Below are 27235 nucleotides of genomic sequence, written 5' to 3'. Positions count from 1 at the left end.
AACCCTGAAACCCTAACCCTAATTTCAGCTAACCCTAACCCTAACCCTAGTTTCAGGCTTATCGTTAACCCTAATTCAATGCAAGTCTTTGAGGGTCAAAGGTCAACTTTGTCCTAGAGACATGGGGCCACTTGCAGGTTCATCAGGATCCCTCAAGACACATCCACGCCAAATTTGGGGCTTCTAGTAGTTGAGGAACCCTGAAACCCTAACCCTAATTTCAGCTAACCCTAACCCTAACCCTAGTTTCAGCCTTATCGCTAACCCTAATTCAATGCAAGTCTATGAGGGTCAAAGGTCAACTTTGTCCTAGAGACATGGGGCCACTTGCAGGTTCATCGGGATCCCTCAAGACACATCCACGCCAAATTTGGGGCTTCTAGTAGTTGAGGAACCCTGAAACCCTAACCCTAATTTCAGCTAACCCTAACCCTAACCCTAGTTTCAGCCTTATCGCTAACCCTAATTCAATGCAAGTCTATGAGGGTCAAAGGTCAACTTTGTCCTAGAGACATGGGGCCACTTGCAGGTTCATCGGGATCCCTCAAGACACATCCACGCCAAATTTGGGGCTTCTAGTAGTTGAGGAACCCTGAAACCCTAACCCTAATTTCAGCTAACCCTAACCCTAACCCTAGTTTCAGGCTTATCGTTAACCCTAATTCAATGCAAGTCTATGGGGTGAAATTTTTACTTTGTCCTAGAGATATGGGGCCACTTGCAGGTTCATCAGGATCCCTCAAGACACATCCACGCCAAATTTGGGGCTTCTAGTAGTTGAGGAACCCTGAAACCCTAACCCTAATTTCAGCTAACCCTAACCCTAACCCTAGTTTCAGCCTTATCGCTAACCCTAATTCAATGCAAGTCTATGAGGGTCAAAGGTCAAGTCTTCTGGAATCTCTGTCGAGTCTGTATTTGTGATTTAGATATGTATTATGAATATGATTTCACCCCACTTTAAGAAATTGGGAAAGCAACAAAAATTCTGGTCACGTTCGATAGCTTACAACTTTTCTTTTCTAGGGATTTTTTTAGTGTGGCTGCAGTGAAAATTAATGGCCGTGAGCATAGCAAACACCCACACAGCAAACCTGATGCTGCATTGTTAACTTTAGACGCGGCATGCACACACACACACACACACACACACACACACACACACACACACACACACACAATGATGTGCTGTATACAAATCTAAAAGTACATGCATTCACTTTGTTCGTTAAAAATCTTGCAGTTCAAAAAGGACAGCGGACAAAAAACATTTTCTGACTGTCTAATCTCAACTGCCTCGATTTATAAAGACGGCCGCTCAGATATTTTGAGCATCATTTACGTACAGTGCTCAGTGAATTCAGGCATGAATAGCGGTTTTATGTCGCACATTAGGTCTAAACCATTCCCAATTAATCTCCCTTAAATGGTGAAATTAATTGCCTGAGATGTGAATCTTCACAGCAGGGATGGGTTTCTTCTTCTTTGTGATTTTTCAAAAATCATTTCCTTGCACCCTTGGGAATCATGTGTGCAACTGATGCATAATGAGCTTTAATGGTTATTGAAAATTAGGCTGCAGTGTGTGGTTTTCTATATTCTGTGGACAGAATACTTATATAGTGTATTCCATCTCTGTGGCCCATGCATTGCGTAGTTGGATTCCGTTTTATGCAACTTTCATCATCCGTCTAGTGGACCTTAAGAGTTCAGTGAGACCATCCCCCTGTCCGGCTTTAGGTAAATCTCAGGTAAACAAACTCATAACATTCTGCAATAGCAACCAAAGGTAACTTTCACTGACTACATAAAAATGGCAGTTTTGTTGTTGTTTCTTTATTCGCCCCCAATAGTGCCCTTATCTCACTCTTAATTAAACGTGCTATGACTTTTTAAGTCGCGCATGTTGCCCGTGGAAGACATACAGCGTTTGCAAAAGTGAAGTTACGACTTACGATTGCGTGCCAAATCGTTTAGCACAGCTAATTTCAGCCTAAAAGAGTGCCTGGCAGAGACATTGTTGCAATGAAACGCTGCCTCTGAAGGCAATCCAGTTCAAAAATAAAAAAGACAAAAAAAAAAGGGCTGAGATTTAGGCTGCAGGACGGCCCTATTTTGAGGACTAAAGTCAAGTCATTTTAGTGGTAGACTGATTGTCCTTATAAGAAGCTCCACTCTACTCTCTACTCTCCTACGTCGCTGTGGCTGGATAAGTGGAGAGGCAATACGTTGTCTGATGAGCACAGCAATAAAGGTATTTGGAGGACGTGGCCTCCGACCAGCGTCCCCGGATTTTTTTTTTTATTCCCCGCCCCCATCACTTGTGAGGCATGGGAAGCTGGTTTGCTCTCTGGTGGCCCAGAACTCTTCCTCTCGAGGCCAGTGATGCGCTTTAGTATAAAGCATGAAGCATAAGTTGCTGCCAGTGCTGGAGCGCAGCCCATCGACTCTTCCTTCAGAGCCCTCGCTGTAAAAGCATGGCAGACAGGATTGGCTGTTGTCAAACTGGATGCCAGCTCCGTCTCCTCTCCATATGCAGAAGGCCTGGCTCTCGCCTCAGGATCTTCCTTTTCACAGTAGATCCTGCACGCTGGTTTACTTATTAATGGGTCTGTTCTCCAGCTCCAAGGGGGTCAGCTCGTTTCATCACTTCCCTGATCTGTGTTTCACCCTCGTGAACAAGTCACCTGAGCGCGGCTACAAGGCAGCAATGATTTGCACAAGGACGGGTCGAGATGTCTTCCATGACTGCCTGCTTATGTCCTCGTTTAGCTGTTTTTGTCAGTGCCACTGCGTCTGCACATGAAACCTCCTTGGTGACTTTTCAACGCACCTGCTCCTCATAAACCGATTACCCATGTGACCCGCTTCTTTCCCGTGCTGGGTCCCTTGTTGGCTTATTAAGTTGCATGCAACTAAAGCGTTTCTCCTCCTGGGGAACTTGCTGCATCATCTAAGCTGCTTTTGTCATTCAGTCGGTTGCGATTTTTAAACGTTTCATGCGCCTGATTGTGCAACATGATGCCGTTGTTATGCTTTTTCAGCCGATTCATCTCAGCCATGAGATGACGGTATGACTTCTGTTGCCGGAGAAAAACTGTTCGCCTCAGATCTGCTAAACGCACTTTGGACAAATCAATGCAGGGTAAGCAGAAGATGGATTTTTCGCCTGCACACGGTGGATGGCTGACAAACGTCAACACAAGACACCAAATGCTTAAATGTACATGAATCTGGATGTATTTTAGGATGACAGTGCAACGGTTGGAGGCTGTCAAGCAATGTGCAGCGACTACCTGACCAGCTGCCTGATCGACCACACACTTGCACCGCACGCCGTCTCCAAGATCATTCTTTGGTCATTTGAGATTGTCCAATCAAACAGGGCTTGGTGCTGCTGACCGATAATGAGCTTGCCAGCCATTGTTGTCAAATGTGTTGTTATGGGAGACGGACTCCATTCCACACAACACTTGTGATTTGCTGGCATGTTCAGTATTTATAGTATTGAGGAAAAAACAATAGATTTAGAATTAAAATATCTTGAGATGTGTTCCTTTCCCGTTGTGTACATACAATCCGCTGTGACACCAACTGCGTTTCCATTACCCAAAGAATTGTGCAAAACCTAAATATCGCGATGAAGAATTGGTCATGGAAACACCTTAACTTCAAAAACCTCTCAAATATTACTTAAAGGTTTTTACGCTCTCATGCGGTGGTTTTTCAGACGTATCGATAAAGAGAAATACTGCAAAAGTGTAATGGAAAGACCTTTTTTTTTTCGCATTTACACGTCCCCAGACAGGACGTACGGGGTGATGTGACCAGTTCACTGCAAATGAACCTCCAAGGTTCAATGGCATCACACAGCTCATTAAACGTATCGCGGCAACTGAAATAGCTGCTCCAAAATGCAAAATGTTGCATCCTCCTCAAAGTGGGGTCTCGTGGGACGACATTTTACGAGAATTACTGCTGATGCGCTTCACACCATTCAATGGAAACACCTGCAAATCGCAATTGTACTTTGGTGAAATTTGAGAAATATCGCTTTTATTTTGAAAAAATCTTTAATGGAAACGCAGCTAATGTGACTGCCATTGAGTCCAAAGAACACAGTCCTTGAGCAATCTGCCGGAAACAGCTTTTCATATCAGTCAGTAAAGAAAAACAGCAAAGAGTGCTGTGGTTGCAAAGTGGAAAATTGCACATTGCTTTAATCAGTTTTTTATTCATTATTGTTGTTTTTAATTACAGTTGTGTGCAGCGTTGCTGTAATCTGTTGGTAGTTAAATGTAGGAGCTTAAATGCCAAACTGAGCAACCCTGCTATCTCAATGGTGAATGTGTCTTCGGTGCCCGTGAGTATGTCTCTCTTTTTTTTCTCTTACTTACAGTTCTTCCTTCTCATCCCCTCCCCCACTGCACTGGCAACCTACATTATTCCGGTCTTCATATGAACAGCATGACTTCTCTCTCTCTATCTTACACATGCTGTCTCTCACCAAAACATCTCAAAATATCCTAAATTGGTTTTGCTTTTGCAGCGATTTCTTTCTTTTTTGCCCTGCTGGTCAAGCCCCAAAGAGCTCTTTCTAGTCATGCAAAAAAACACAGGGAGGGGAAAAAAAAGGGCAGTTGAGATGAAAACGAGCTCCATCATCCCCCTCCTCCCTGTACTCACTCCATCCACGAGCCACATGTTGTTTAGTTCATAGAAAACAGAGCGACTTTCTGTGTTTAATGAGAAAACAGGAGATAAAACCTCATTAGCAATCTCCTTTTGAAATATGCATTCTGTCCTTCTGTATGTCACAGGTTGGTCTTTTTTCCAGTTTGCGCTTTAAGATGATCAATTAAATGTCTTTGACACCTACTGATAATTAAGATGCAAAGCAGTGTGATCAAAAGATTGTTGTCAATCCCTAGTAAGCTAGCTAGATGCAAGCAAGCTAGATACGTCTCATAACAGAACTGTAACAAACCAGACTATTTAATATCCTATTGCGTTCATTCCAGTAACAGTGGGGAAATTAAAGAATTACATTTTATTTAGACAAATTCTGCCAGAGCCAATTCTTTTTTTTAAGTTTTATTATTATGTAACGTTTAGTTTAATCATGTGACAGAACAGAACCCTGTTTGAACAGCTGATGTGTACAACTGATAGAACTGCTGCCTTTATGATGTCAAAACAGCCTTTGTTTTTCTTCTTTTTATAACATTAAATTGATGGGGTTTTCTTTCCTTGACAAGGTGGTGTCCCACAAGGTTGAGGATCTGGGCCTCTTTTGTTTTCTCACCATAGGTCACATCTCTCGGTAGCATAATTGTGCCCTGAAGTAAACACAATTGATCGTTATGCCGCAGCGTGTTTGTGTGTTGCTTGAGGTAGTGCTTGTGCGTGTGTGTTGGTATGCTGATTGTTTCAAGGCGTGCTGCTCCCTGGAAGGAGCCTCGCAGCTGCAGCCAGTCAGGAATCAGCGGTATGAAGACGATTGGAAGGAGACGCTGGTGGCTCCACAGTGAACCGCTGTGTCTCCCCACAGTGTTTTTATGCACTTAATAGGGTTTGTGTGTAAGTGTTTTATATTGTGAAATAGTGTTTATAGTGTTGTTGGTTTACTGGTGTAGTAATTTTGTGTTTGTTTCAGCTGTGGTGATAAGTGTATATAGCCTAAAGCTATCAGGAATTTTTGTCTGTTTTTTTTTTTTTGTTTTGTGTTCCTATAATCTTCTGAATTGTTCTAAATAATTTACTTATCTTAAGTATCCTGCAAACACATTTCCCCCCCTTCCGAGTCATCATTGTTTGGTTAGTCTTGAATTTCTCTTACACTTAGCGCACCCAATATTTCCTTAAATAACTAATTAAAAACACATAATTGCACACCAATGTATGTAACACATACTGTTACTCATTTCTTGTGTGCGTATTTTACCAGGAAAGGCATGTTTAATGGTTCAATCTCATAAAAATGATTGCCCACATTTCTCTTCACCAGAGCACCGACCAGATGTCAACAATGAGCTGAAAAATCACTAATGAGATGCGGTCACTGCAGCGTCAATAGAACCTCAGCCCCTCATATTGGCATTTTTATTCATCCTTAATACAATGTATTGACCTTCCAATCTGCAAACCGGCAAAATAGATCCGTGCAGAGAGACCAAGAAAATCCAAATTACTCAACAGTAGAACAAGGAGAAGAAAAAACACTTATTATGGAAAAAAAAGAATAGCGAGGGGGAACAGCAGAAACATTTGAGGCATTTTAGCGGACGCTGTAGGGGAGAGCGCTGGATAAATAAGAGTTGAAGAGAACAAAATGGGTGAGGAGTGCTTTCTGTATTTTACAGTTGCCATGGACACCAAGAAAACTGACTTGCATGCACACGTGCACACACACACACACACACACACACACACACACACACACACACACACAAACACACACACTCACACTCACACACTGAGACAAACAAACAAACATGCAGGCCACAGAAAAATGCCATCACTTCAATCATTGGCTCGTCTCCTCGGTCACAGGTCCCGCCCTTTATGACTGTTCAAAGCAAACAAATGTGTTTTTAACATAAAAAACACATATGCAGCTACTAAGTTCTAGGATGACAGCTCGCTAAAAGATGAGACATCAAGGTGAACGTGCACGCGTGGCAGGACTCGTCTCAACTTGTGTTTGTCTCTGACAGATGATGACTGAAAGCTTCTTTCTTCTGGCGGAGTAAGAGTGAACGCTAGCAAGGCTGAATACCAATTTATGTGTCATTTTCTTTTCCCCCAGCCCTTTATTCCTTCATTTAGTGCCAATCTTTTGTTTGCACCTTTTGAATGGCAATCAGGAAATGCGTAGGGGGTCCAAAAAGCTTTGGATTTCAGACAAAAAGTATGTGTGTGTGTAAAATCTGTGACACCTCAATTCTTATGTATCCTCCTCACCTTATCTTTTTTTTTTAAAAAATGTATTTATTTTATCTTAATTCCCACAGTGGCCGTATTGAGAGTTGACGTGCTTTCACGTGAATCACGGGGCATCAGTCAAGTTTCCTCCTGTGCACAATGAGTCGACCTGTCTGCAGAAAGCATGTTTTTATGGTGTATTGCATAGCCAATTACATATCCCTGCTTGTTTGAACTGTCATGCACCCTGAAACTACCAGAGGAATGGAAGAAGCTTAACTTGCAAGTCACAGATGTAGACGTCACCCAGCAGCAATTCAGAAGCCTCTTAAGACACACACACACACACACACACACACACACACACACACACACACACACACACACACACACACACACACACACAGACAGAAGCACAAGCTTCAATTCAACTTTGTGTGAGTGCATGTTCATGTCTTATTTCTAAGTATTGCTGTCTGTTTATTAATAGAAATGAAGGGTGTCGTACACAGCTGAGCCTATATTGGCATGACAATGGATCACTAAAATATTATTTTTTAAAAATAAGATGGTGGCAGCAAATTGTCTTCTCTCGTTCAAGGCGGTGGTTGCCCTTCATTCATGAAAAACTATCTAGATTATAATAATATCTATACTTTTAAATGTCTGTTTTATCTATATACATAAAGGACTTTTCAGAAAGGGGGAGAAATAAAATTACAGTCTGATTGGCTACGTTTAACCACACCAGTTTGGACGCTGGGCAGTGATTGGTCCACAGGCAGCACCGCTCTCAAATGCAGCTTTTTTATTGCCTGTAGTGAGCAAAAAAGGCTGCTTTTTCCATTGTGATTCCTGTGACTGACAGAGGGCGTTGAGATAAGAGATGACAGCGGACCGCCTCGGGGAAACGCTCAGTGGCGCGTGAATCCGGCGCGCGCGCACACGTTTCAGCACCTTGGACAGCGCGCAGGACCGCAGTGGCGATGCGTGAATTCAACCGGTGGCTCCTCAGCAGCGTGACGGCAGCCTTTAACTGTTGCACTTAGGAAGGAAGAAAGAGAGAGAAAAAGAAAGAGGAGTGGTGTGTAAGAGTAGTGTGTGGAGTGCAGCACGTGTTGCGAGGGGCTTGATTTCCTCGCGGTGGTCCGTCTTCTCTGCGGAACGCGTCGTGTCGGTAGGCGTGACGCTGCCCGGAGCGCTTGGAAGCGAGCGAGTGTGAGCCGGGCGGAGAGCAAGGAAGCAAGGAAGGAAGGACGGAAGGAAGGAGCAGCGCGGGTGCCTGTGCCAAAAGAGACATCCCATTTACAAGGATGCTGGTGGGAAATGCCTGGAGACAGAGATGACGAGATTTGTCAAAGGGCACTTGAACTCCTGTCGGATCTCTGCTCCAGGGGGGAAGTGCAGAACGACCACTGCCAGGATTTTATCTACTATTTCCGGGACCTGGCCAGACCGCGCTACTCGGATTCAGGTGAGCCTCCCCTCGCCTCGGCTGGCACGCTTCATTCCACGGCAGCTCGAGTGTGTGAGCGCGCGCGCGTGCGCGTGAGAGAGAGAGTGTGACGCGCACGTGACTTCTATCGTCGTTGATGGCCATCAGTGGTTGATTGCAACTTGCACCACCTCTCTGTCGAAACCAATTGCAGTTCGCGTAAAAAAAAACAAAAAAACAAACAAACAGCAAAACAAAACAAAACAAAACACTGCAAGTCTTAAAATCTGCATCCGTGTGATGATGGAGTCGTCTGCTGCTGCTGCTGCTGCTGCTGCTGCTGCTGCTGCTCCAGCTGCAGCTTCTCTACACGTGTTCGAACGCCGGGAGTGAAAAATCATCTAGTACTGGCTGGGTGTGTGTGGGCTGTGAAGCCGGCAGCATTTGCATTTGCACTCTCCTCCTGGCCTACTGTGAAAAGTTTCGCACATATTTGATTATCACACACACACACACACACACACGTCGCGCGCGCGCGCGGCGTGAAACAAAAATGTGCGTGCTGTGCTGAATTGTAGTGTAGAGATCTTTCACCCCCCCCCCCCCCCTCACTGGTTCAAATGAAAGTGAGCACGGTTGAAAACGTTCAGTCACGCGGGAGGGATCAATAAGAGCGCGAGCGATTGCCAGATCGTCGGCGACCGCATTCATGTGAGAGGCATGCGAGGCGCGTGCGTGTCAGTGCGCGTTTGAAGAAGGTGCTGGGAAAGAGAGGGAGCAGGGGGGTGGGCGGGCGGGTAGGGGGGGGGGGGGGGTGTTGCGAAGGGGGCTGCTGGTTCGCTGCGACCGCGAGCCTCCCTCAGCCTCCATTCATCTCTCTGGCTGCATCACCGCTCAACTCATCATCAGCACTTTCACCGGCAGTCCTCCTGTCTCAGAGATCCAAACCTCCTTCTCGCACCTTCCTCCTCCTCCTCCTCCTCCTCCTCTCTCACCTGATCTATACCAGCCGTTTCAAATCTCTCTCTCTCTCTCTCTCTCTCTCTCTCTCCCTCTTCTTTCCCTCGTGCTTCATATGTGTGATGCCGTGTGTGCGCTCACGTGTCAAGATGGTATTCAGGTGTGGTTTCATTCCGGTCGGGTGAGCGCGTGCGCGCCTTTGCGCGTCACCCTGCACGGTGGCTGCGAGAATCCCAACCAACCAACCAACCAAGCAACCTTCTGACCCAGAGGCAAAATGAGCTGTTTGGGATTCAGCGCGTCTCTTTGCAGCGCAGCTTGTCTTGTACAGAGTGTGACCATATTTTTTTTTCAGTGCTTTGACAAGAACTGGACGAGCCGACTGAAACGTGGGCATGCAGTCCGCTGATCATATTGAATGCACCTGGAAACAGATGGTGGATTTGAACCGTGAGGTGCTTCGAAAAGCAATCAGAACGGTGCAACAACAGCCAGAAAGAACAACCAGAAAGGGGGGTGGGGTGGGGGGGTGGGGGGGTATCGGGGAAATCAAAATTGAAGTCATGCCAATTTTACCTCACCAACGACCAGTCGGGTCAGACGACAGTCTACACTTTTCAGGTGATGATTGAGAGAGTAACAGAACTTGTTTTTGGTCCAACTACAGTACTGACGAAGTGGGTTGTTGAGACTGAAAATCCTCCCTCCTGCTCACTTCCTTGATGGATTAGGTTTGTGGTTGCAAAGACAGAGAGTTGATCAAGAGCAGTGCAGAGATTACTTGGAAGATCAAGTTTCTCCTGGGAGGGGACACGTAGAAACTCACCACAGTGCTGCTCTAAAAACAGTATTTAAATACCCAGGGCAGCGCTGCAGCTCGTCGGATGAGAATTTTGCCCTCAGATATGCTTAAATGTCGCTGGAAGGGACAAAGCTGCAAGAAAATATTGTGGTGAACATAATGTACCTTTAGACAAAAGTACTGCTTCTTGGAAAAGTCCTAATTTGCGGCAATGCATGGCCCAATATTTGGCCCTTTGCATAATTTATCTTCGTCCCTCTAGAGAAGAAAAGAATGCTGCCCACTGTTCAAATAAATGAGATTTCAAGTGCTAATTAATAAACTTGAGAGGTGCTGCAGTGCAGGGTGTTTTTTTTTTTTTAGCCTTTAAACAGAGTCACGCAAGATTTTTCTCCCTTTTTCTTCAGGCTCAGCTCAGCTCACCAGGTCTCCCACACAGTGTCGAACCAACGAGCTCATTTAAATGGTCCACTTCGATTATTAGGACATTGATTGTTTCTCCAACTTACATTCACTGCAAGACAGGGAACAAACGGCAGTGAGGCTTTTAAAATGGCATGCTGCTTACTCAGTGCAGACTGATGTGCAATTGTATAGGTGGAGAAATAAATGTGTCCCGGAAACTGTAAGCACATTTTCCTCGCGGAGCTACAATTAAGACAAATCACAGGAGGGGATAAAGTGCAGATATTGCTATTTCAGCACTCGCTCGCCTCCTGCACAGCTGCACTGATGGAAGTTCTCTGCTCTAGAATTGTTGCAGCCTCCTTGTTGCGATGCAGTATATAAACCTGTCAATGCTGTACATTGCTCTCTGACAGGCGGCCGGGCTCACCGTGGGCTCTGCGCCCTCACACCGCAAGACCCTTCACGCTCTCAGCATTGTTTTACCGCATCACACAATCTGTGGTTTTCACAGAATGTCCACCGAGCGTGGAAAGGACAGTTTGTCTGACTTCCCGCGCGAGCCTCCGTGTCAGCGCCCACACTAAGTGTCCGCTTTCGCAGTGGGATTTGGGGATAACAAGGTTTTTTCTGAAGGCTAAACCATGGTCGCCACCGACTAAATATAAAGTGAGACTGTGTCGAAAGACTTGAGAGTTAAGACTCAACGAGTTCCGAAACACTGGAGATTTGATCGTAAATACTCTCACAGAACAGTGCACTGTTATTTTTGTGTGTGCTATTTTCCTGTTGTTTCTTCATATAGACAGGTGAATAATAGTTGACAAGCATTAAGCAAATATAGTGACTGATTACTGAGCTTTGAAAGGCCCTTTGTCATTTTCCCTGTGTGTGTGTGATCCAGTACTGTAGAAATCATATACACTAATAAAAATATATGCTTGTTTTAACTAATACACTGCAAGCAGTGAAATAATGTGAACTTAAATTTTCCAAATTGGTGCAGCAGGATGTGAATGTTGTTGCTCCGGGAAGAGTTGAGATAATCTCACCCACCAACTACGATAAAAATGATCTTCGGATTATGTAAGAACATGCATGCATTATGTTGATGTAAAATCACTTTTGTCACGAGTCTTTCTCGACAGAGCATGCTAAATCCCTTTGCTTTGTAACTGTAGGCGACTAAAGGCACGCTGCGCAGTCAGCACATATAAACTGGGAAGGAGTCTGTGCTGCTGCCCTCGCACAGTGCAAGGCATTGCCAATAATAGAGCCGGTCAGGGCGAAAGAACAGACAGATTCTTTAAAGACGAAGAAGAAGAGGGAGGAAAAGAAAGGAAAATAGAAAATGTGCTAGCTTGGATGATGATTCCACCTTTCAGTTTTACCTTAAAGAAAACGCAATAATGCAGGAAATGGGAGCAACAATTATAGCAGCTCTGCGAGGTTGGAAGCCCTGACGTGGCAGTGCACTGACAAAAATAATGAATTCAAATCATTCAAAGAAGTAATTTCTTTAACGTTTCGATCCTGAAGTTCCTGAGGGACCATAACAAATGCTGTCGTTATCATGTGAAGAAAAAAAAATCACTCCTTCTGGACCCCCACCCTACTTAGGGCTTAGCTCCACCAATGAGACTCCAACTAATTAGTTAATCAATAAATAATCATGATAGCCACTAGATAATATGTTCATTTCTATTGACACAGGTTTTACACAGACTGCATTGCCTTCTCCAGCCTGTTGTGTGTGGTGTCGTCTGAAGGCTTCACACAGCTAGTTCAAGAGTTTCGACGTCCCATGAATTCAACACCAAAACCAAAAACACGACGCTTTTAACCGCCTGGTAAAGGTGGTGCTTTGTCATAGCTTCCATATGTTTGGAAGAGGATAAAAAGTTCCATCTCTCAGGCCATCACAGAGAGGAGAACAGACACCTGGCTGGGGGTAACAGAGCACTTTGTGACATCAAAAAATGGCTGGTTGCCATTACTGTGCTGTGTGGTTCATGCACTTATGTGAATACTGTAGCAAGTAAAATGAGACAAGAATGGAGTTCACACTGTTGTTGACTTTTTTAGCAGCACAGCACCAGGTTTTACAAAACCACTTGCAGGTTCATCGGTATCCCTCAAGACACAGCCACGTCAAATTTGGGGCTTCTAGCCCATGAGGAACCCCGAAACCCTAACCCTAATTCTTCCAGCAGTAACCCCAACCCTAACCCTAATTCCAGCCTTATCGCTAACCCTAATGCCATGCAAGTCTATGGGGTCAAAAGTCAACTTTGTCCTAGAGACATGGGACCACTTGCAGGTGAAAAATTTTCTTCCTCCAAGGTGGGGCGTGACAGAGAAAGTTTGAGAACCACTGGGCTAAAACCAGTACTTCACTGTGTTGATGACTGTCATTTCACACGTTACCTCTCCTCCCATGGTAAGCTTCACATTAGAATATGCAGAAAAAATATTCAGTGTTGCGTTCCAAAAGCCCCAATTTCCACTCGACATGCGAGAAGACACTCACAGGGTTTCACAGCACAACATAAATTTAGAGTTTGCGTTACTTACAGGGGATTTTGTGGGTTTGTAACATGTTTGACTGAAAACGGACATTTTTTATCAAACTACAAGAATATTTTGGAGAATGCCAGCAGTTCTAGCGCAAACTTTATAAACTAATTTCCACCAAAAATAAATAAATAAAAAAAATTATTGCTTACTGACTTGTTTGGAATGTTTAAGTTGTGTAATTAAAACTGCCAAACCTAGTTGACGGAAGCCTCCAGCACATGATTGGCCCTCGGCCAAGCACTTCCCGATCGAACGGTTACTGTCTAATCCTGTGTCAGCAACTTTAACCACACTGCAGGAGAGGTTGCCTGCTCTGGTTCTGACAGTTAACTCAGAGTGGACTTTTCACCTGCCATGAAACAAAAGAGCAAGAATGGGGGAGGAAGATGCACCACTGCTGCCAACAACTGGATCTTCCAAGCCTCATTCATTATGGTTCATCCAAATTTTGCTCTGGTCCACCAAAAATACGTTTTCTGCCAACGCCTGAGGATTTAATTAAGCGTTTATGCTGGTTAATGAAGAGGAACTAGACCTTCATGACAGCACAGTTTGCAAAAAAACTAAACAAAACAGCCAATCCCATTAAATGCTTTGATGACATCACATAAGGGTTTCGTGCTATACAGAAGTGGCAAATGATAATGATAGGTCTACAACTGTCTAAACATCTGTCCCTTTAATTAACTTTCAGATATTTCGGTAAGCCTGCTGTCACTGGTGGTGACGGCCTGTGGCTTGGCCCTGTTCGGGGTCTCCCTCTTCGTCTCCTGGAAGCTCTGCTGGATACCATGGAGGGAGCGTGGCCTTTCGCCCACCACCAAGGAGGCCCACGGCCACCTCAATCCCACCATGAGCCCTCTGCCCGTGCAGCCAGCAGCCCGGCAGCCCGTCTACACAGCTGTGGACCCCCCGATGCACAACCGTTGCGAGTCATCGCACTGCTCCATCGCCAGGGAGCCCACTCCCTTGGCGTCGGCGGTGTCGGTGGAGGCTCCGGTGACTCCCGTGTCCCCGCCCCCTGTGGTCATGGCCACGCCGGAGGCCGCCATGAAGATCAGTCACACGTCTCCAGACATCCCATTGGATGCTCAGAGTAACGGCAGAGAGAATGGAGTTCACACGAACCCTCGCATGCAGAGGCAGACCACCGAGCCTCCGCCCTCTGGCAGCTCCATATCGGAAATGGGGTCAGTTCCTTTTGATTCTTGTCCACGCTTGAGTTTAAAACCATCATGAGAAAACATTTTGGAGGGCAGGAGGCGGGGGGGGAGTTTGCATGCAGTTTGAATGTTTCCGCACTAGACTTGTTCTAAGCCTTGCTTGGTATAAAGCAACAGGAAGCATTCCCTAAAATGATTGTTCAACTGTATGAATATAAAAAAAAAAATGCTTGAGGTAAAAAAAAAACCAAACACTTCCACTTGTGAATTTTTGACATGACAGGAGCACCAGTCTTTATCTCCAGCCACAATACACACAGTCAGTCTTCAAGTCATTTGCATGACAGTTCTACATAAGTAATCACATTCCATACAGTTTTAAATGCCTGCAGACCTTTACTGACCTTGATCTCCTTCTGGCCACAGCCAAGGCTCTATTCGCAGACACATGAACCTGTCCAATCCAGATTTCAACGTGGCTCAGTTCCAAAGGCAGGACTCCCTCACAGGGATGGGGCTCGGCCTGGGTCGCCTCAAGCCAGAGCTCTACAAACAGCGCTCCCTGGAGGGAGACGAAGGCAGTCGCAGGGGTGGCGGCTGCGGGCGCCTTCACTTCATCCTCAAGTTCGACCTCGACCAGGAGCAGCTGATAGTCAAGATCCACAAAGCGGAGGACCTGCCAGCCAAGGACTTTTCCGGTACCTCCGACCCTTATGTCAAGATCTACCTGCTGCCGGACCGCATGACCAAGCACCAGACCAAGGTGCACCGCAAGACGCTGAACCCCGTGTTTGATGAGGTCTTCCTGTTTCCTGTGGCGTACTCTGAGCTTCCTGAACGTAAGCTACACTTCAGCGTCTATGACTTTGACCGTTTCTCACGTCACGACATCATTGGCCAAGTGGTTGTGGACAACTTCCTGGACCTGGCCGATTTCCCGAGAGAGACGAGACTCTGCCGGGAAATCCAGTACATCTCCTCGGTGAGTCAGCACTAAAATTAGTTTGACTGTGTTTGGTTGTTGTTTTGTTTTTAATTCCAAACATCTCATGTTTTATTTAGTTTTCACTTTATTGCTGCCAAAGGCGAAATGTTTGATTTAGAGTTGGACAGGCATGATGGAACTTTATGGCAAGCGGCACATTTTGGTCTGCTTTGGGTATACAGGGAAAATTCAGCTACAGGCTCTGTCCTTAATCTCAGAAATGAACTTATTGTCAGTTTTCTAAGCTTTACAGTTGTTATATGCAGATACACCAGGAAAAAAACAAGTACAATGAAGTAGAGTTGTTCTATATTCACCACATACACTTCTGTGTTCGGAAGAGATGCACCTTTAAGACCGATGCTTGTAGCCAAATTACTTCAAATTCAATTGGAAGCAATTCAAAGAGATAACATAAAAGTGTGTTTGCCACCTGCTTTTTGTGCCAACCGTCTGTCTCACAGTGAAGGTGGAAAGACTCAATGAGTCAATTGTCCTTTAAAGACGCTGATCTGTCTCAGCTCTGAAATGAGAAAAGTGAAGAGTTCATTTGCAAATCGGCCGAACAGGTTTTATTCCTCAGTGAATGAATGTCCCTGATATTATCACGTGAAATTCTGGGTCCCTCTGCTGGAAATCACTCCTGATTTTATCGTTTCGCTACTCTTATACAAGAGCTTTGTAATGTCTTATGAGGAGTAGTTTAATGAGAATTTTTGACAATGGTAACTTTCAACATAAAACCTTACAGATTAGGATTTCTACTTGTAATGTCACATTGCTGTTCCACCAGCTCTTTTTCAAATGCTAGAATTATTACCACATGGGTCGGACAGTTTAGCTTGGCATGCGGCCAGTCAATACACACATCAGGTTCAAACAATAACATAAATATGAAGTGACAGGCGCCCCTGTAGGCCATCTTTAATTGCTGCCTCTTGGCATAAATCAGAGCTCCTTCAGATTGGTTGTTCTCAGTAATGGCTTCATCTGTGTTTGAGCGTCAGGAGCTTTAATGTGCAATTGATCTCACTTGCCACTGTGTATGTTTAATGGTCTTAACAATACTCCTCTCCTTCAGTGACTACTAATACTGTAACCCTGCCTCACATGGATGAGAGTTGGGATCACAGAAACACGGATGGTTGATCAACAGAAATATATGTTCTCAGAGCGATTGGTATCCTATTAAAAAAGATCTTAAACAAGCTACAACACAACATAGACCCAGCTGCGCTGCAAATAAAACTCATGCTATGGGATGGATTACAACTGGTTTCTCACGTCAGGGCATATCTATAATCTGTCGAACTGCTGGTTTGCTCAATGTGGTTGTAGGGAACCTTCCAAGCCAATTTGCTGTGATGAAATAAAATTGGGAAAATAGATAGAAAATGAAACAAAACTTTTCAAACAAAGCAAAAATATTCATTTAGTGACATTCAACATGGTTTGTTCCACAAAACGTGTGGTCTTCACTATCCACCTTTCAATCCCACCACAGCAGCGATGTACTTAATTAGGAACCGTTTTTACACAATGCATACATCATGCGTCTGCTCACATACAGTATTGTAATCAAATACATCTACTGAACATCATAAGTCTGTATCACGAGACGCACGCTCACTCAGTAGAGTAGCCTTAACGTAGGACACGTACTGCCGTCGCCACTCAAGCAGCCGTGTTTCATTTTCATTCTCTCCAAATTCTCCCCTAATCCTGGTTATCCTGCATTAGTGCAAAAAAAGTCACAGATATGAATAGTTGTTGCCAATCAATTGACAATGTACAATGACACACACACATTGTATATACTCAGAACACCACATCAAAGTGCTCAGAATATCTAGACAGGGTGTCTTAACGTCCCTGGCATGGTGACCTAAGCAGTTAAGCACAGTGCCATAAAGTGTGGAAGTGTAAAGTGCAGCAGCATATATGATGGCCCAATCAGTGAAGGTGACGAGTCTTAGGTCGTCGAGTGCCCCCCCCAGCACACACACACACGCACACTTCTGTAGTTGAGGTCACAATGTGTAAACACTCGCCGAAGCCTCTGATGAGACCCATAAGTTCACAAGGATGAAGAGCAGCAGCCTGACAGGCGACTTGGCCGCTGGAGCACTTTGAGGCTGCAGTGCGAGCAATCCCAAAGCAATCTTTCCTGCTCTCAAAGAGCAAAATCAGGCGATAAACATCAGCCACGCCGCCAGGATACAAATGCCGTGCTCTTTTACGGTCATGTAAGTCATGATCTTGCACCGTGTGCAGCAAATAATGGCCAGTTGTGTAGCAACTCAAGAGTGAGGTCCTCCACGGGTTATTTCAGCGGGTTCTGGCTCTGGCACAGAGTCTGCATTTTCATAGTGAACAAAGCCTCTGCGGGAGAGCATTTTGACCTGCAGCCAAATGACAGGCCACAGATCCATAAACTCAACGTCCATGTGCAAAAAAGAGTGAAAAAAAAGAAGAAGAGAGAATTACCGGGTGCTCTCTGGTGAACTTCAGCTGAATTCCGTGTTTTATTGATTCATTACTCCTTGATGACCGTCAAGTCAATTTATTACATGACGCTTAGTTGGACCATAAAATAGCAACAAACACATAGATATTAATACCTCTTATTAGCTCCTGATATTTAGCCAGCCATTATTTTACATTTGACGTCCAAAGGAATTCTTGGAAATGCTGAAAACCTCAGACTGTTCATGATCTGTTCTTTCAGCAGATGAGAGAGGAAAACAGCCTGCGAGCACGAGGGAGACATGATTGTATTTCTTTACTAAGCTGGAGACCCTAAGGGAGCGTTTTTTATCGGCAAAAAGTATTGATATTTTTGTGCAAACTCTCCACTCACGGTCGGTGTAATGCTGTCACTGCTGCCCCTCATTACCTCAAGAGAACACTGCCACATGTGACAGATGGCGTTCAGACTTGTTAATCTGCTTTTGCAACAACAAACCCATTCTGAGGACGCGTTGCAAATATTTACAGATTTAAAGGCCCAGTGCGCAAGATCACGAAACCCCGAGCACATCCATGACTCAGGCTGTCGGGAGAAACACAGTGGCGCCTCCCTTTAAGTGGACCAGATCTTTATGGAGATGTCGGGGTTCATTTTTAGCTCATGAAAACGTAACATCTCTATATCAGTTGCTTCACAATTGTTAAACACACACATTATATACGTCCATTTTTCTGCCAGTAGTTCCAAATAAATGTCACACATTGGGCCTCTCACATTGACAGGTGACAAGTGACCACAGAGGGATCAAATTTTTATCTCAAGCAATGGTAGAAAACACAGTGTGTGTCGAAACGATAATGTGACCGTTGGGCCTGGACTTGACAAGAGAATGTTAATCTAAGCAGCCAGTAGCTCAGCAAGCCAGCGTCGTCCTCACTATACATGCATGTGTGCTACCCTCGTTCTCACTTCTCGACTCCATTTATTTTAAGGAACAACTGATAAGTGAGTAAGTGCCTCTGCTGCTGAGCAGAAGCCTGCACATCGCGTGAAATCCAAGAGGGGACAGGCTCTGGCTGCACACACAAATCAGCTCTGGAACCTACTTCACATTACATCACACTGTCGGCTCAAATTGCCCCTTTGCACAAGAAACTGATCCTTTCAGTGCTTCAGAAAAAGGTCTATTTATCTGTCGGACATAAAGCACATTCAGTGTTTAATGGAGTGTTTTCAATATTGCTGAACGACATACAATACACAATGTTGAATGCTTGGAATACTGCACGCACTGCACATACATTTGCATGCACAGCTCTCGATGTCCATACTATTGCCATTATACGTATGCAGCCTCCTCCCAGTTGTTCCTGCAAGTCTTTAAAGAACATCCATAACGAACAATATTCTGCATTTTTTTCACATTCGGCTGGCAGAGCGTATAAGGGAGCATCAGTAATAATATTACTGATGCCGTAATAGACGTAATGTGATTATTAAAATTCAAAGTGATTGATGACCTTCCCGGTGTGACTGAGCAAGGGGATAAAATGTTGAAATGGATTTATAAATCCAGATAAAGAAACTGCTGGCGCTAATGTGTCTCATGCTCCCTTGCAGGATAATGTGGATCTGGGCGATCTGATGTTTTCCCTCTGTTACTTGCCCACCGCGGGCAGACTGACTATTACCATGATAAAGGCTCGCAATCTGAAGGCCATGGATATCACGGGTGCATCTGGTAATTAAAAACTAATGCCCCCCACAGTCCGTAATACCTGTCGTTATCTGGAAATTGAATTGTCTTTCCACGCCGTTTCCTTGCCGTTCCGCAGATCCCTACGTGAAGGTTTCGCTAATGTGTGAAGGCCGCAGACTGAAAAAGAGGAAGACGTCCACAAAGAGGAACACTCTGAATCCAGTTTATAACGAGGCCATTGTCTTCGACGTGCCGCCGGAGAACATAGAGCAGATCAGCCTCTTGATCGCAGTCATGGACTATGACCGGTGGGTAGCCCATTTAGAAAGCTTTAGAAGAACACCTATTTGAAGTAGTTTGAATGATTACGACTTTAATCACATCGGTTAAGGCTGTTTGTAAAATCTCTGCCTTTGGTTTCATCCACATATATTTACATTTTAAAATGTCATTTCTCTTTTCATAGTCAAGATGTCATCCCGCATTACAGCTGAAATGATTTTTGCTGTCTCTCCTACAGGGTGGGCCATAATGAGGTCATCGGAGTGTGTCGGGTGGGCAACGATGCGGACACGCTCGGTCGGAACCACTGGAGTGAAATGCTGACATATCCACGAAAACCCGTCGCCCACTGGCATCCTCTGGTCGAGGTGAGCTGACATCGCTGCGGCGGCGGGGATTTGTTTGCGCGCAGCCATGCATGAACACATTTTAAAACATTTTTAGTTGGTGGTGGACATAATTTGCCACCAGCGCTGTCAAGGCTGTCAGGTAGCTCTTCCAGTTTTAGTCAGCGAGGCCAAGAAATACCACAGCGAAAACCTCAGCAGGCTCGCTCTCCTTCTTCTCCCTCCTATTGTCAGCCCCTTACAAATCCCCCTGTTTCTTGGGTGGGCCGCCCGCAGAGTTGAAGAGTTTATGGAGTGACACGTTCAATCAGCGTGCACGTTGGAGAGGATTAAGTCGATTAAGTAACGGCAATAAAACCTCAGTCCAATTACTGAGCGAAAGTCGTTAAGAAACATGCTGCTTTTGATAATTTGATCAGTGATGTGGTCCAGCATGGACGGCAAGCCTCCGGTACACACTCACACACACACACACACACACACACACACACTTGTCTCTCTAACTTTTCTGGTCTTCTTATCTTTACAGGGACTTGCACTGATTTAATGTACTAATTAAATTTCCTTGCTCAATCCAAACCTTAACCTAATCTGTAGTCCTGCATTAACCCTTCAACTCGGGCTTTCACCCTGAATGCTCTAATGTCCTTACTTTGTTGGTTAAAAACGTTTCCTGGTCCTCAAAATGCAAACTTACAGGAATGTACACACACACACACACACACACACATTCTCAAAATGTCAGGGTTGATCGTCAGGGGTAGATGGTTATAAAAAAAGCAGAAATTGCTGCTTAGTGTCAGTTTCTGTAAATTCATTGCTTATTAGGAAGCGGCGGTACTCAGAAGAAGAAGAAAAGTCCACAAGAAGACGACTGAAACAGCAAGCGACGCTGCAAAAATCTAGTTTTATGTGTGTGTATTGTGCACAGCCGGGAGAGGACGTCGGGATGGAGAGGGAAGTGTCGGCGATTATCACGGTGCAGTCATTAAGGCACATTGTGCTCATTAGCATTCAGCGATACAGTACTGTGCTGTTACACCGAGGCTGTGAAAAGATTCCTGGTCAGTTGTGAAAGAACTGGAGCCGGCGTTGGCGGCGGAGAGTCGTCTGCACAGCCTGGAAGCTCTCCGAGTTAATAACCATTATGGTCGGCCTCAGAGGGCGATCATCATGTCTCTTAATTGAACGGCGTTCTTCTTTTCCATTCCCCCCCGACCCCCTTCCCTCCCTTCACACATTTTATGTCTGAGGCCATGCTTTTGGGTGTAAGTGGGTGGATGGTGGATGGATATTTGGGGCCGTGTGAAATGCTCTCTGCTACATTTCACGTGCGTGGAAAGCCTTACATCATTACAGTTAGACTGGCCAATGCTCGGCGCTACTTCTGCAACAGCGCCATGTCCACTTGTGATGGCGCAAACCGAGAGTTCTGAGATGGCACTTAATCTCGTGAGGTTCAATCAGGCTGAGACATTTGTCTACAGTGCGGACTCCCTCCTCCCTCCCCCCGCGGTGGGAGAGTGCGTGTTCACTCTCTCACAGTCCGAAAGCCTAGTCGCCTGCTTTGTTTGTGGCAGGGGACTAGCGAGGGATTGAAATGAGGATGAAAAAAAAGACAGAGAGGACGCTCTGACGCTGTTCAGCCTCCGGCATGTCGGCTTACCTGTGGATAAACACGGCTTGAAGAGGGCTGAATGTTCTTTTTATGAGGTGAATGTTTTTATTGCTCAGCGCGAGTTCGTAAATGTCAAAATGTGGGGGAGGGGAGGAGGAAACCTGAACATTTCTGTTAGAACTGTATTGGGGGCAGGGTTTAGGGAGGTTGTGTCTTCTCAGATCTGTGCACACGGGAAAAAAGTGGCTCCTCCGTGCACGCACTGTGCACTTCCTGTGTTCCTTCTGCTGCAGCATTTAGAAGTTTCATCAGAGCCTCCAGAAGACACCAGTTTATCATTTACTTCTTCCAACTTTCCTCCGGCCTAAACAAACTCCTCCCTGCAACACCTCTTCCAAAAGTGCGACCAGTCTTGACATGCTGAAAAGCTTCAAATGGTTTTCTATTTCCACGTCCGTTTGCCAAGAGAGCCTCTGAAAAGTCTTTTAAGTTTTAACTTGCAGTTGGCAAATTTCAGAGCTACACTGCCTACTTCATTACATTTGAGTGGCTACCAAAAAATAAAATTAAATAAAACAGCAAAAGAAATGGGAAACACTCCAGTTTTATTGGTCATCTCATTGGGCTGTAGGCAGGTAGAGCGTTTGTATGCTGGTTGAGTTTAAAAAGTGCAGCTATCAAAAAAGTACCGTCACAAAATGTCAACCCACCTTCAAATTCATTGCCCTGCTTGTACGTGTCTTTTTTTTTTGAAGAAGAAGAAGAAGAAGCTATTTTTAGGACGTTTATTGTCCGACATAGGCCACTTCCAGGCCTTCAAAGTCTACAACGTTTTATGGAAAAATAAAAAACAAACATAAAAAAAAAAAACGCTTTTAATTGATTGCTTGGTGCTTTTTTGTGTACAATCTCTTAATGCAACAATAAACAAATGGCAGGCCTGACCAAAACAGTGCTTGTTTGATTCTTTTTGCAGGGCTTTTCACAGGTAACCATCTTCCTCCACATTGCAAAGGGAGGCTGCTTTAGTAGACTTTTGTGTTCTACTTCAAAATATTGAAGAAATTCCACTGCATTTATTTGCTGTTGAGAATTCTAGTGTTGCTTTTCCGCTGCTTTTTATAACTTTCCGACAGGTCATTGTGTTCTTAAACCCTACATTGCTTTATCATTCGCATGACAACTCCAGACAGCCTGCATGTGCAAGTGCATGTAAAAAAGATGGTAAGGGGGAGGAAAAAAAAACAAACCCTAGGTTAGGTCACCCCTGAAGAAACGTTTTCAATCGATGGCCGCACACGTGTGGACAAGGCCAAAGTGTCAATTAGGATTCTTTTCTGATGATTGATTCTCTTTTGCAGTACCAGGCGGGAAGTAGCCAGGGAGGATCCTGCAATTCTCTCAAGACACCTCCCTCTCCGTAGCCTTGAGTGAGCATTTCGCAGAAGGGCACCGATCACCGAGAAGCTTCGGCTCTACCCTTGGACGGCCACCGCTGCTGAGTGCTGCACGTACGAATAGAATGTGGAAGTGGATAAATATAGAAAAAGAGAGAAAGAAAATCTAAAAAAAAGAAAGAGAGACAGACGAAGAGTCTTCAGATCTGACCCTCTTGGGATCAGCTGCATGTTGAATGACAGCAAAGATGGATGTTTACTTTTCTATGAAGTCCCGTGAGAAAAGCTGAAAAGAGGCACACGCAGACATTTTAAGTCTGTACCAAACAAGGGTTTATACAGTAGTTCCTGTTTTTTACATAGTGTTGTTACTTGTTTTAATGACGTGAGTCTTTCTTTGCACAACGAGCTTACAGCCAGTTGAACTGCCATACTGTTTTCCTTTTTTTTTTTTAATAAAAAATAATAATAATAAAGAATTGGTGGTGAATTGGTGCATGACGTCATGGTTTAGTGGGATATCGGCTCCTCGTTTGTTTGTTTCTGTTTCTATATTCGGGACGACGTGTTGTTCTGTCTGCTGATGTGCTGTGACGGTTCATTTCTCAACAAAATACCCGTAAGAGAAATATGTGGAATGTTGTCAATAAATATAGTTCCATTAACACAGTGGATTTTCAACTTTGTCCGGAAATTTATTTGTGTGCCGTCCTGATTGTCATGAGTTTGCACTTTGTTCAAACTTCACTTGTTGTTACATTGAAGATGTGTGTGCGAGATTGTCATTCTAGCAACACGGCCCACAAGAGGCAGCCGTGTCGATTCTGCTTAAGAGTTGAGTTGAGTGAAAGACAGATTAGATTATGAACGGCTTCCGGCACTGCTCTAAAATGAAAGCGCCAAATTAGCAGCCACTTGAAAGTGGTTGAAAAAATATCCCCCCCCCCCCAAAAAAAAAAAAAGCCTAGAAATATATTATCACAACAGACATTTGCCATGGTCCAACTCCTTGAGGTGAGCCATTAAGTTTGGCTTTGCAACAGAATGTCCCATTTAGTGACAAGTTGCTGGTGAGCAGCAAGCTGTGGGACGTGACCCCTTCAGCTGGAGTGATGATGGATAGCTACAGCATGTGCGTTGGCTTTGCCTGGCAAACAAAGTGGAAATGATTTAAAGTTTCAGAACGCCCTTTGACGTTTTGAAAAAAAAAAGTTTGCGTGACTCAGCGCTTGAGTAGGAAAAAATAGCAGCGACAGCCAAGAACATATTTCAAGTGGCCGTTCGTCACGCAGAAAGACTGACACCAAATGTTTCTTATTATCAGTTGGGAAGGAATCAAGGTTTCTGCAGGTTGCCTGTTGCGCCTGCAGACACCAGCCATTGGTCAACAATAGAATTGTGGTTTATATAAAGCACACCGCAAGAGTTACTGCACACAACGACATATGCTGTCGTCACGGATGCAATAAACATCCTCAATGCTATTCATTCAGGAGTCCTGCACTAAAACCTTCTGCACATTTATATCAAAAACATTCAAGCATTGACCTCATTACTGCTCAGAACAATATCAGGATTGTTCCTTGTTTGATGCTGATCTAACAATATTTATCCTGTTGTTTTCAAATTTGTATTCAAAGTGAAACACATTTAAAATGCAGTTTCCACAGGTTGGAACGCAAACAACACATCCAAAGATAGACTTTTAGCCTGAGATTAAAATGACAGAAGTGCCTTTTGCTGAGCGGAAGCAGAAGCTGTTCATTTGAATAATATCTGACGGCGGCGTGACAAGAGTGGAGCTGATACACAGCTGATAATCCCTCACACTTCAAGGGTGCGCTGGTTAATTTCATGCCTCATCATTCTAATCTATACTATCGATGCACGAACGGAACGTCGTGCTGTCGTGAGAATACAGAGGAGGGCGGAGGGAACAAAGTCACTTTGCTGGTTTTCCTCCTGCTGTGTCACATGGCCTTCACCCTGCAGGTCCGAAGCAGAGCACAGACACAGGAAGGTTGCTTACATTTAAACACATTGTATTTTAAATAATATGGACATGCATTCGAAGACTATAGTGCCAAATCTGATTCCCTCTTAGTGCTTAAAAAATTTATCCCATCCTCTTGTCACCCTGATGACAATATTGGGTTCTTCTGCTTCTTCTCCTTTTTCTTCTTCTCTATCCCCACTGACAAGAGTGGATCCTCTTTTGTCTCATTGTATTTACGTTACCTCCAAGCTCCCAGAATCCAATATGGTGGCCCATTCATTTTAGTTGCTCACCCCGCGCATACGTCGAAAAAGTTTTTGACTTCCACACTATGTGGCCCATGGGGCAACGGTTTAGAGCACCATAGACTGTAATACATCAGGACGCATCAGCCAATCAGAACGAGCTGAGACACAGCACGTACGAAGCCGTGACGTCATGCTGGAAATAGACTCTTTTCTGGTGAAACTATTTCTGTATGACAATTGCACCTTTTCTGCATAACATATGGTACCACCACAAGCAGCCTCAGTCTCCTGCTTACTCCGTCCTTAGAGCATACTCTAATCTATCTGATAACTAGCCTATTATTGTTGTTGTGCATGACTGTGTTGTACTTATAGACTCTATTATATAGTACATATTATATATTTATAATATTATATGTATAATAATATTTCTATATTATTCTAGACATGTGTGACACATTGTTCTTAGGTTATTTTATTAATACATTTCTAAAGAGGTTTGGCTTACATGAAAATCTAGGATAATACTGCGGCTGCTCGCCGTGTATGCGTCTCATGCAATGCCTCCAGCACGGCGGATCTTCCCTTTAACAGCCATGACGTTGCCCACAAGCTCTGGCCCACATTCTCCCGCCCCACGCTGTGTGCAGCATGATGGGATAGCATCTAAAGAGAGGAACGAGGGAGGGTGGGTGTGGGTTGTCATCTCAGAGACACGGGCGCGTGGGCTGCTTGTTAAGGTCTCGTTAGTGGGCGCTGTGTATGACACATTCCTGGTAGGCAGTGCAACTGGGAGCCACTCAGACTGACTGGAACTGGAGGGTGGAAGCTGGAAGTGAGCTCTTCACAGATCTCGCTCACCGCCACTGATAAAATTGTCTGTCTGACACTTGCACTCATCGGCAAGAACACAAAAAAAACAAAACCCATAGACGGGTGAACAAGTTATGAGCAATGATTGATATTCATTGCTGTCCCCGAAAGCCCTTCCCACATATCGCAGCGGTACCTCATGCCTGCAGCCACACACAAGGCGATATTTTAGGCACGTCCCATGAGGCTCAATGATATTTCATCATTTAGATGTCAGGTACTCCTCCTCCTCCTACTACGACTACAACGGATACGACTAATAGTAAGACAAATGACAATAGCAGTGAAAACCGTCACTGTCGTCATAATGATGACACTAATGAGCTCCTGAGCTGTGGGGCAAACACAGAGAAAACCTGGTCACCTTTTGAAGGAAAGCTGCAGGAGCTGCTCGCTGCTTGACGTCCGAGGGCTCATTAGGCCAGAGTAAATCTCTGATGGAGACCACCGCAAGGCCAGATCTTTGGAATATGATTAATATTAATACTTTAATCTGGTTCTGTGGCCGGTGCCAAGCAGCACTTTTCATTGTTTTGCTTTGTTCTTTGCTGCACTGGCACCCAGTGGGAGGTGCCTGATGTGGGCGAGATTGTTTGACCTTCACACCGCTGCAGGGATGTTCCCAGGGTACGTCAACAGAGCAGTGCATGGTAATAGGGTGTTTGTGATAAGTGCGGCACATGGTTGTGACCGGACACGGTCTTTCATATACACCTAATTAAACATCTAAGACAAATGAGAGTAGCACCCAAGTGTTATGTGGTAAGCTTCTGTCCAATGTGCTGGCACCTATAAACAAATATTGTAATAATAATAATAAAAATTATATTATTATTATTATTACAATGATGATGAGAAACAAAATCTCAGGTCCTCTTATTCTGGGAATGGAAAACATATTTTTTATACGTTTAAAGAGTTTTGTCTTTAAAATATGCATTGCCACATAGAAAGCAAATGCCTCTGGCCTCGTCGATAGAGGGAGGCAATACATTTTCCTCCGGACACATTAAATATGGTTCTTGAAATGTGCAGCAGCAACCTAAGGAAAGCT

The 27235-nt window shown here is 44.6% G+C and overlaps 1 protein-coding gene across 2 annotated transcripts; it reads left to right on the top strand.

Moving 5' to 3' along the window:
• Positions 1-7784: 7784 nt before the first annotated feature.
• On the top strand, positions 7785-23512 carry syt9a (synaptotagmin IXa). 2 transcript variants are annotated; one of them, XM_076023552.1, is made up of 8 exons: positions 7785-8398; positions 13798-14293; positions 14550-14585; positions 14693-15248; positions 19342-19462; positions 19557-19728; positions 19941-20070; positions 23029-23512. In XM_076023552.1, the coding sequence occupies exons 1-8, from the start codon at positions 8251-8253 to the stop codon at positions 23089-23091; spliced, it is 1722 nt and encodes a 573-aa protein (XP_075879667.1). In that variant the 5' UTR covers positions 7785-8250; the 3' UTR covers positions 23092-23512. The 2 variants fall into 2 exon arrangements, with proteins under 2 accessions (XP_075879667.1, XP_075879668.1); XM_076023553.1 differs by lacking the exon at positions 14550-14585 and having other exon boundaries at positions 7786-8398.
• Positions 23513-27235: the final 3723 nt, after the last annotated feature.

This window comes from Nelusetta ayraudi, unplaced genomic scaffold (assembly GCF_046127955.1).
Source record: "Nelusetta ayraudi isolate G7.1 ecotype Tasmania unplaced genomic scaffold, CSIRO-AGI_Nayr_v1 ptg000002l, whole genome shotgun sequence".
NCBI lineage: Eukaryota > Metazoa > Chordata > Actinopteri > Tetraodontiformes > Monacanthidae > Nelusetta > Nelusetta ayraudi.
Note: the sequence above shows the minus strand (reverse complement) of the source record. Positions and strands in the feature narration are given on the sequence as shown.

Excerpts from the sequence above, each read along its gene's own strand:
- syt9a (XM_076023552.1), top strand. The coding sequence starts at position 8,251 with ATGCCTGGAGACAGAGATGACGAGATTTGTCAAAGGGCACTTGAACTC. Across the intron at positions 14,294-14,549 it reads AGCTCCATATCGGAAATGGG|GAGCACCAGTCTTTATCTCC; the intron begins GTCAGTTCCTTT and ends TTGACATGACAG. Across the intron at positions 19,463-19,556 it reads GGATATCACGGGTGCATCTG|ATCCCTACGTGAAGGTTTCG; the intron begins GTAATTAAAAAC and ends GCCGTTCCGCAG.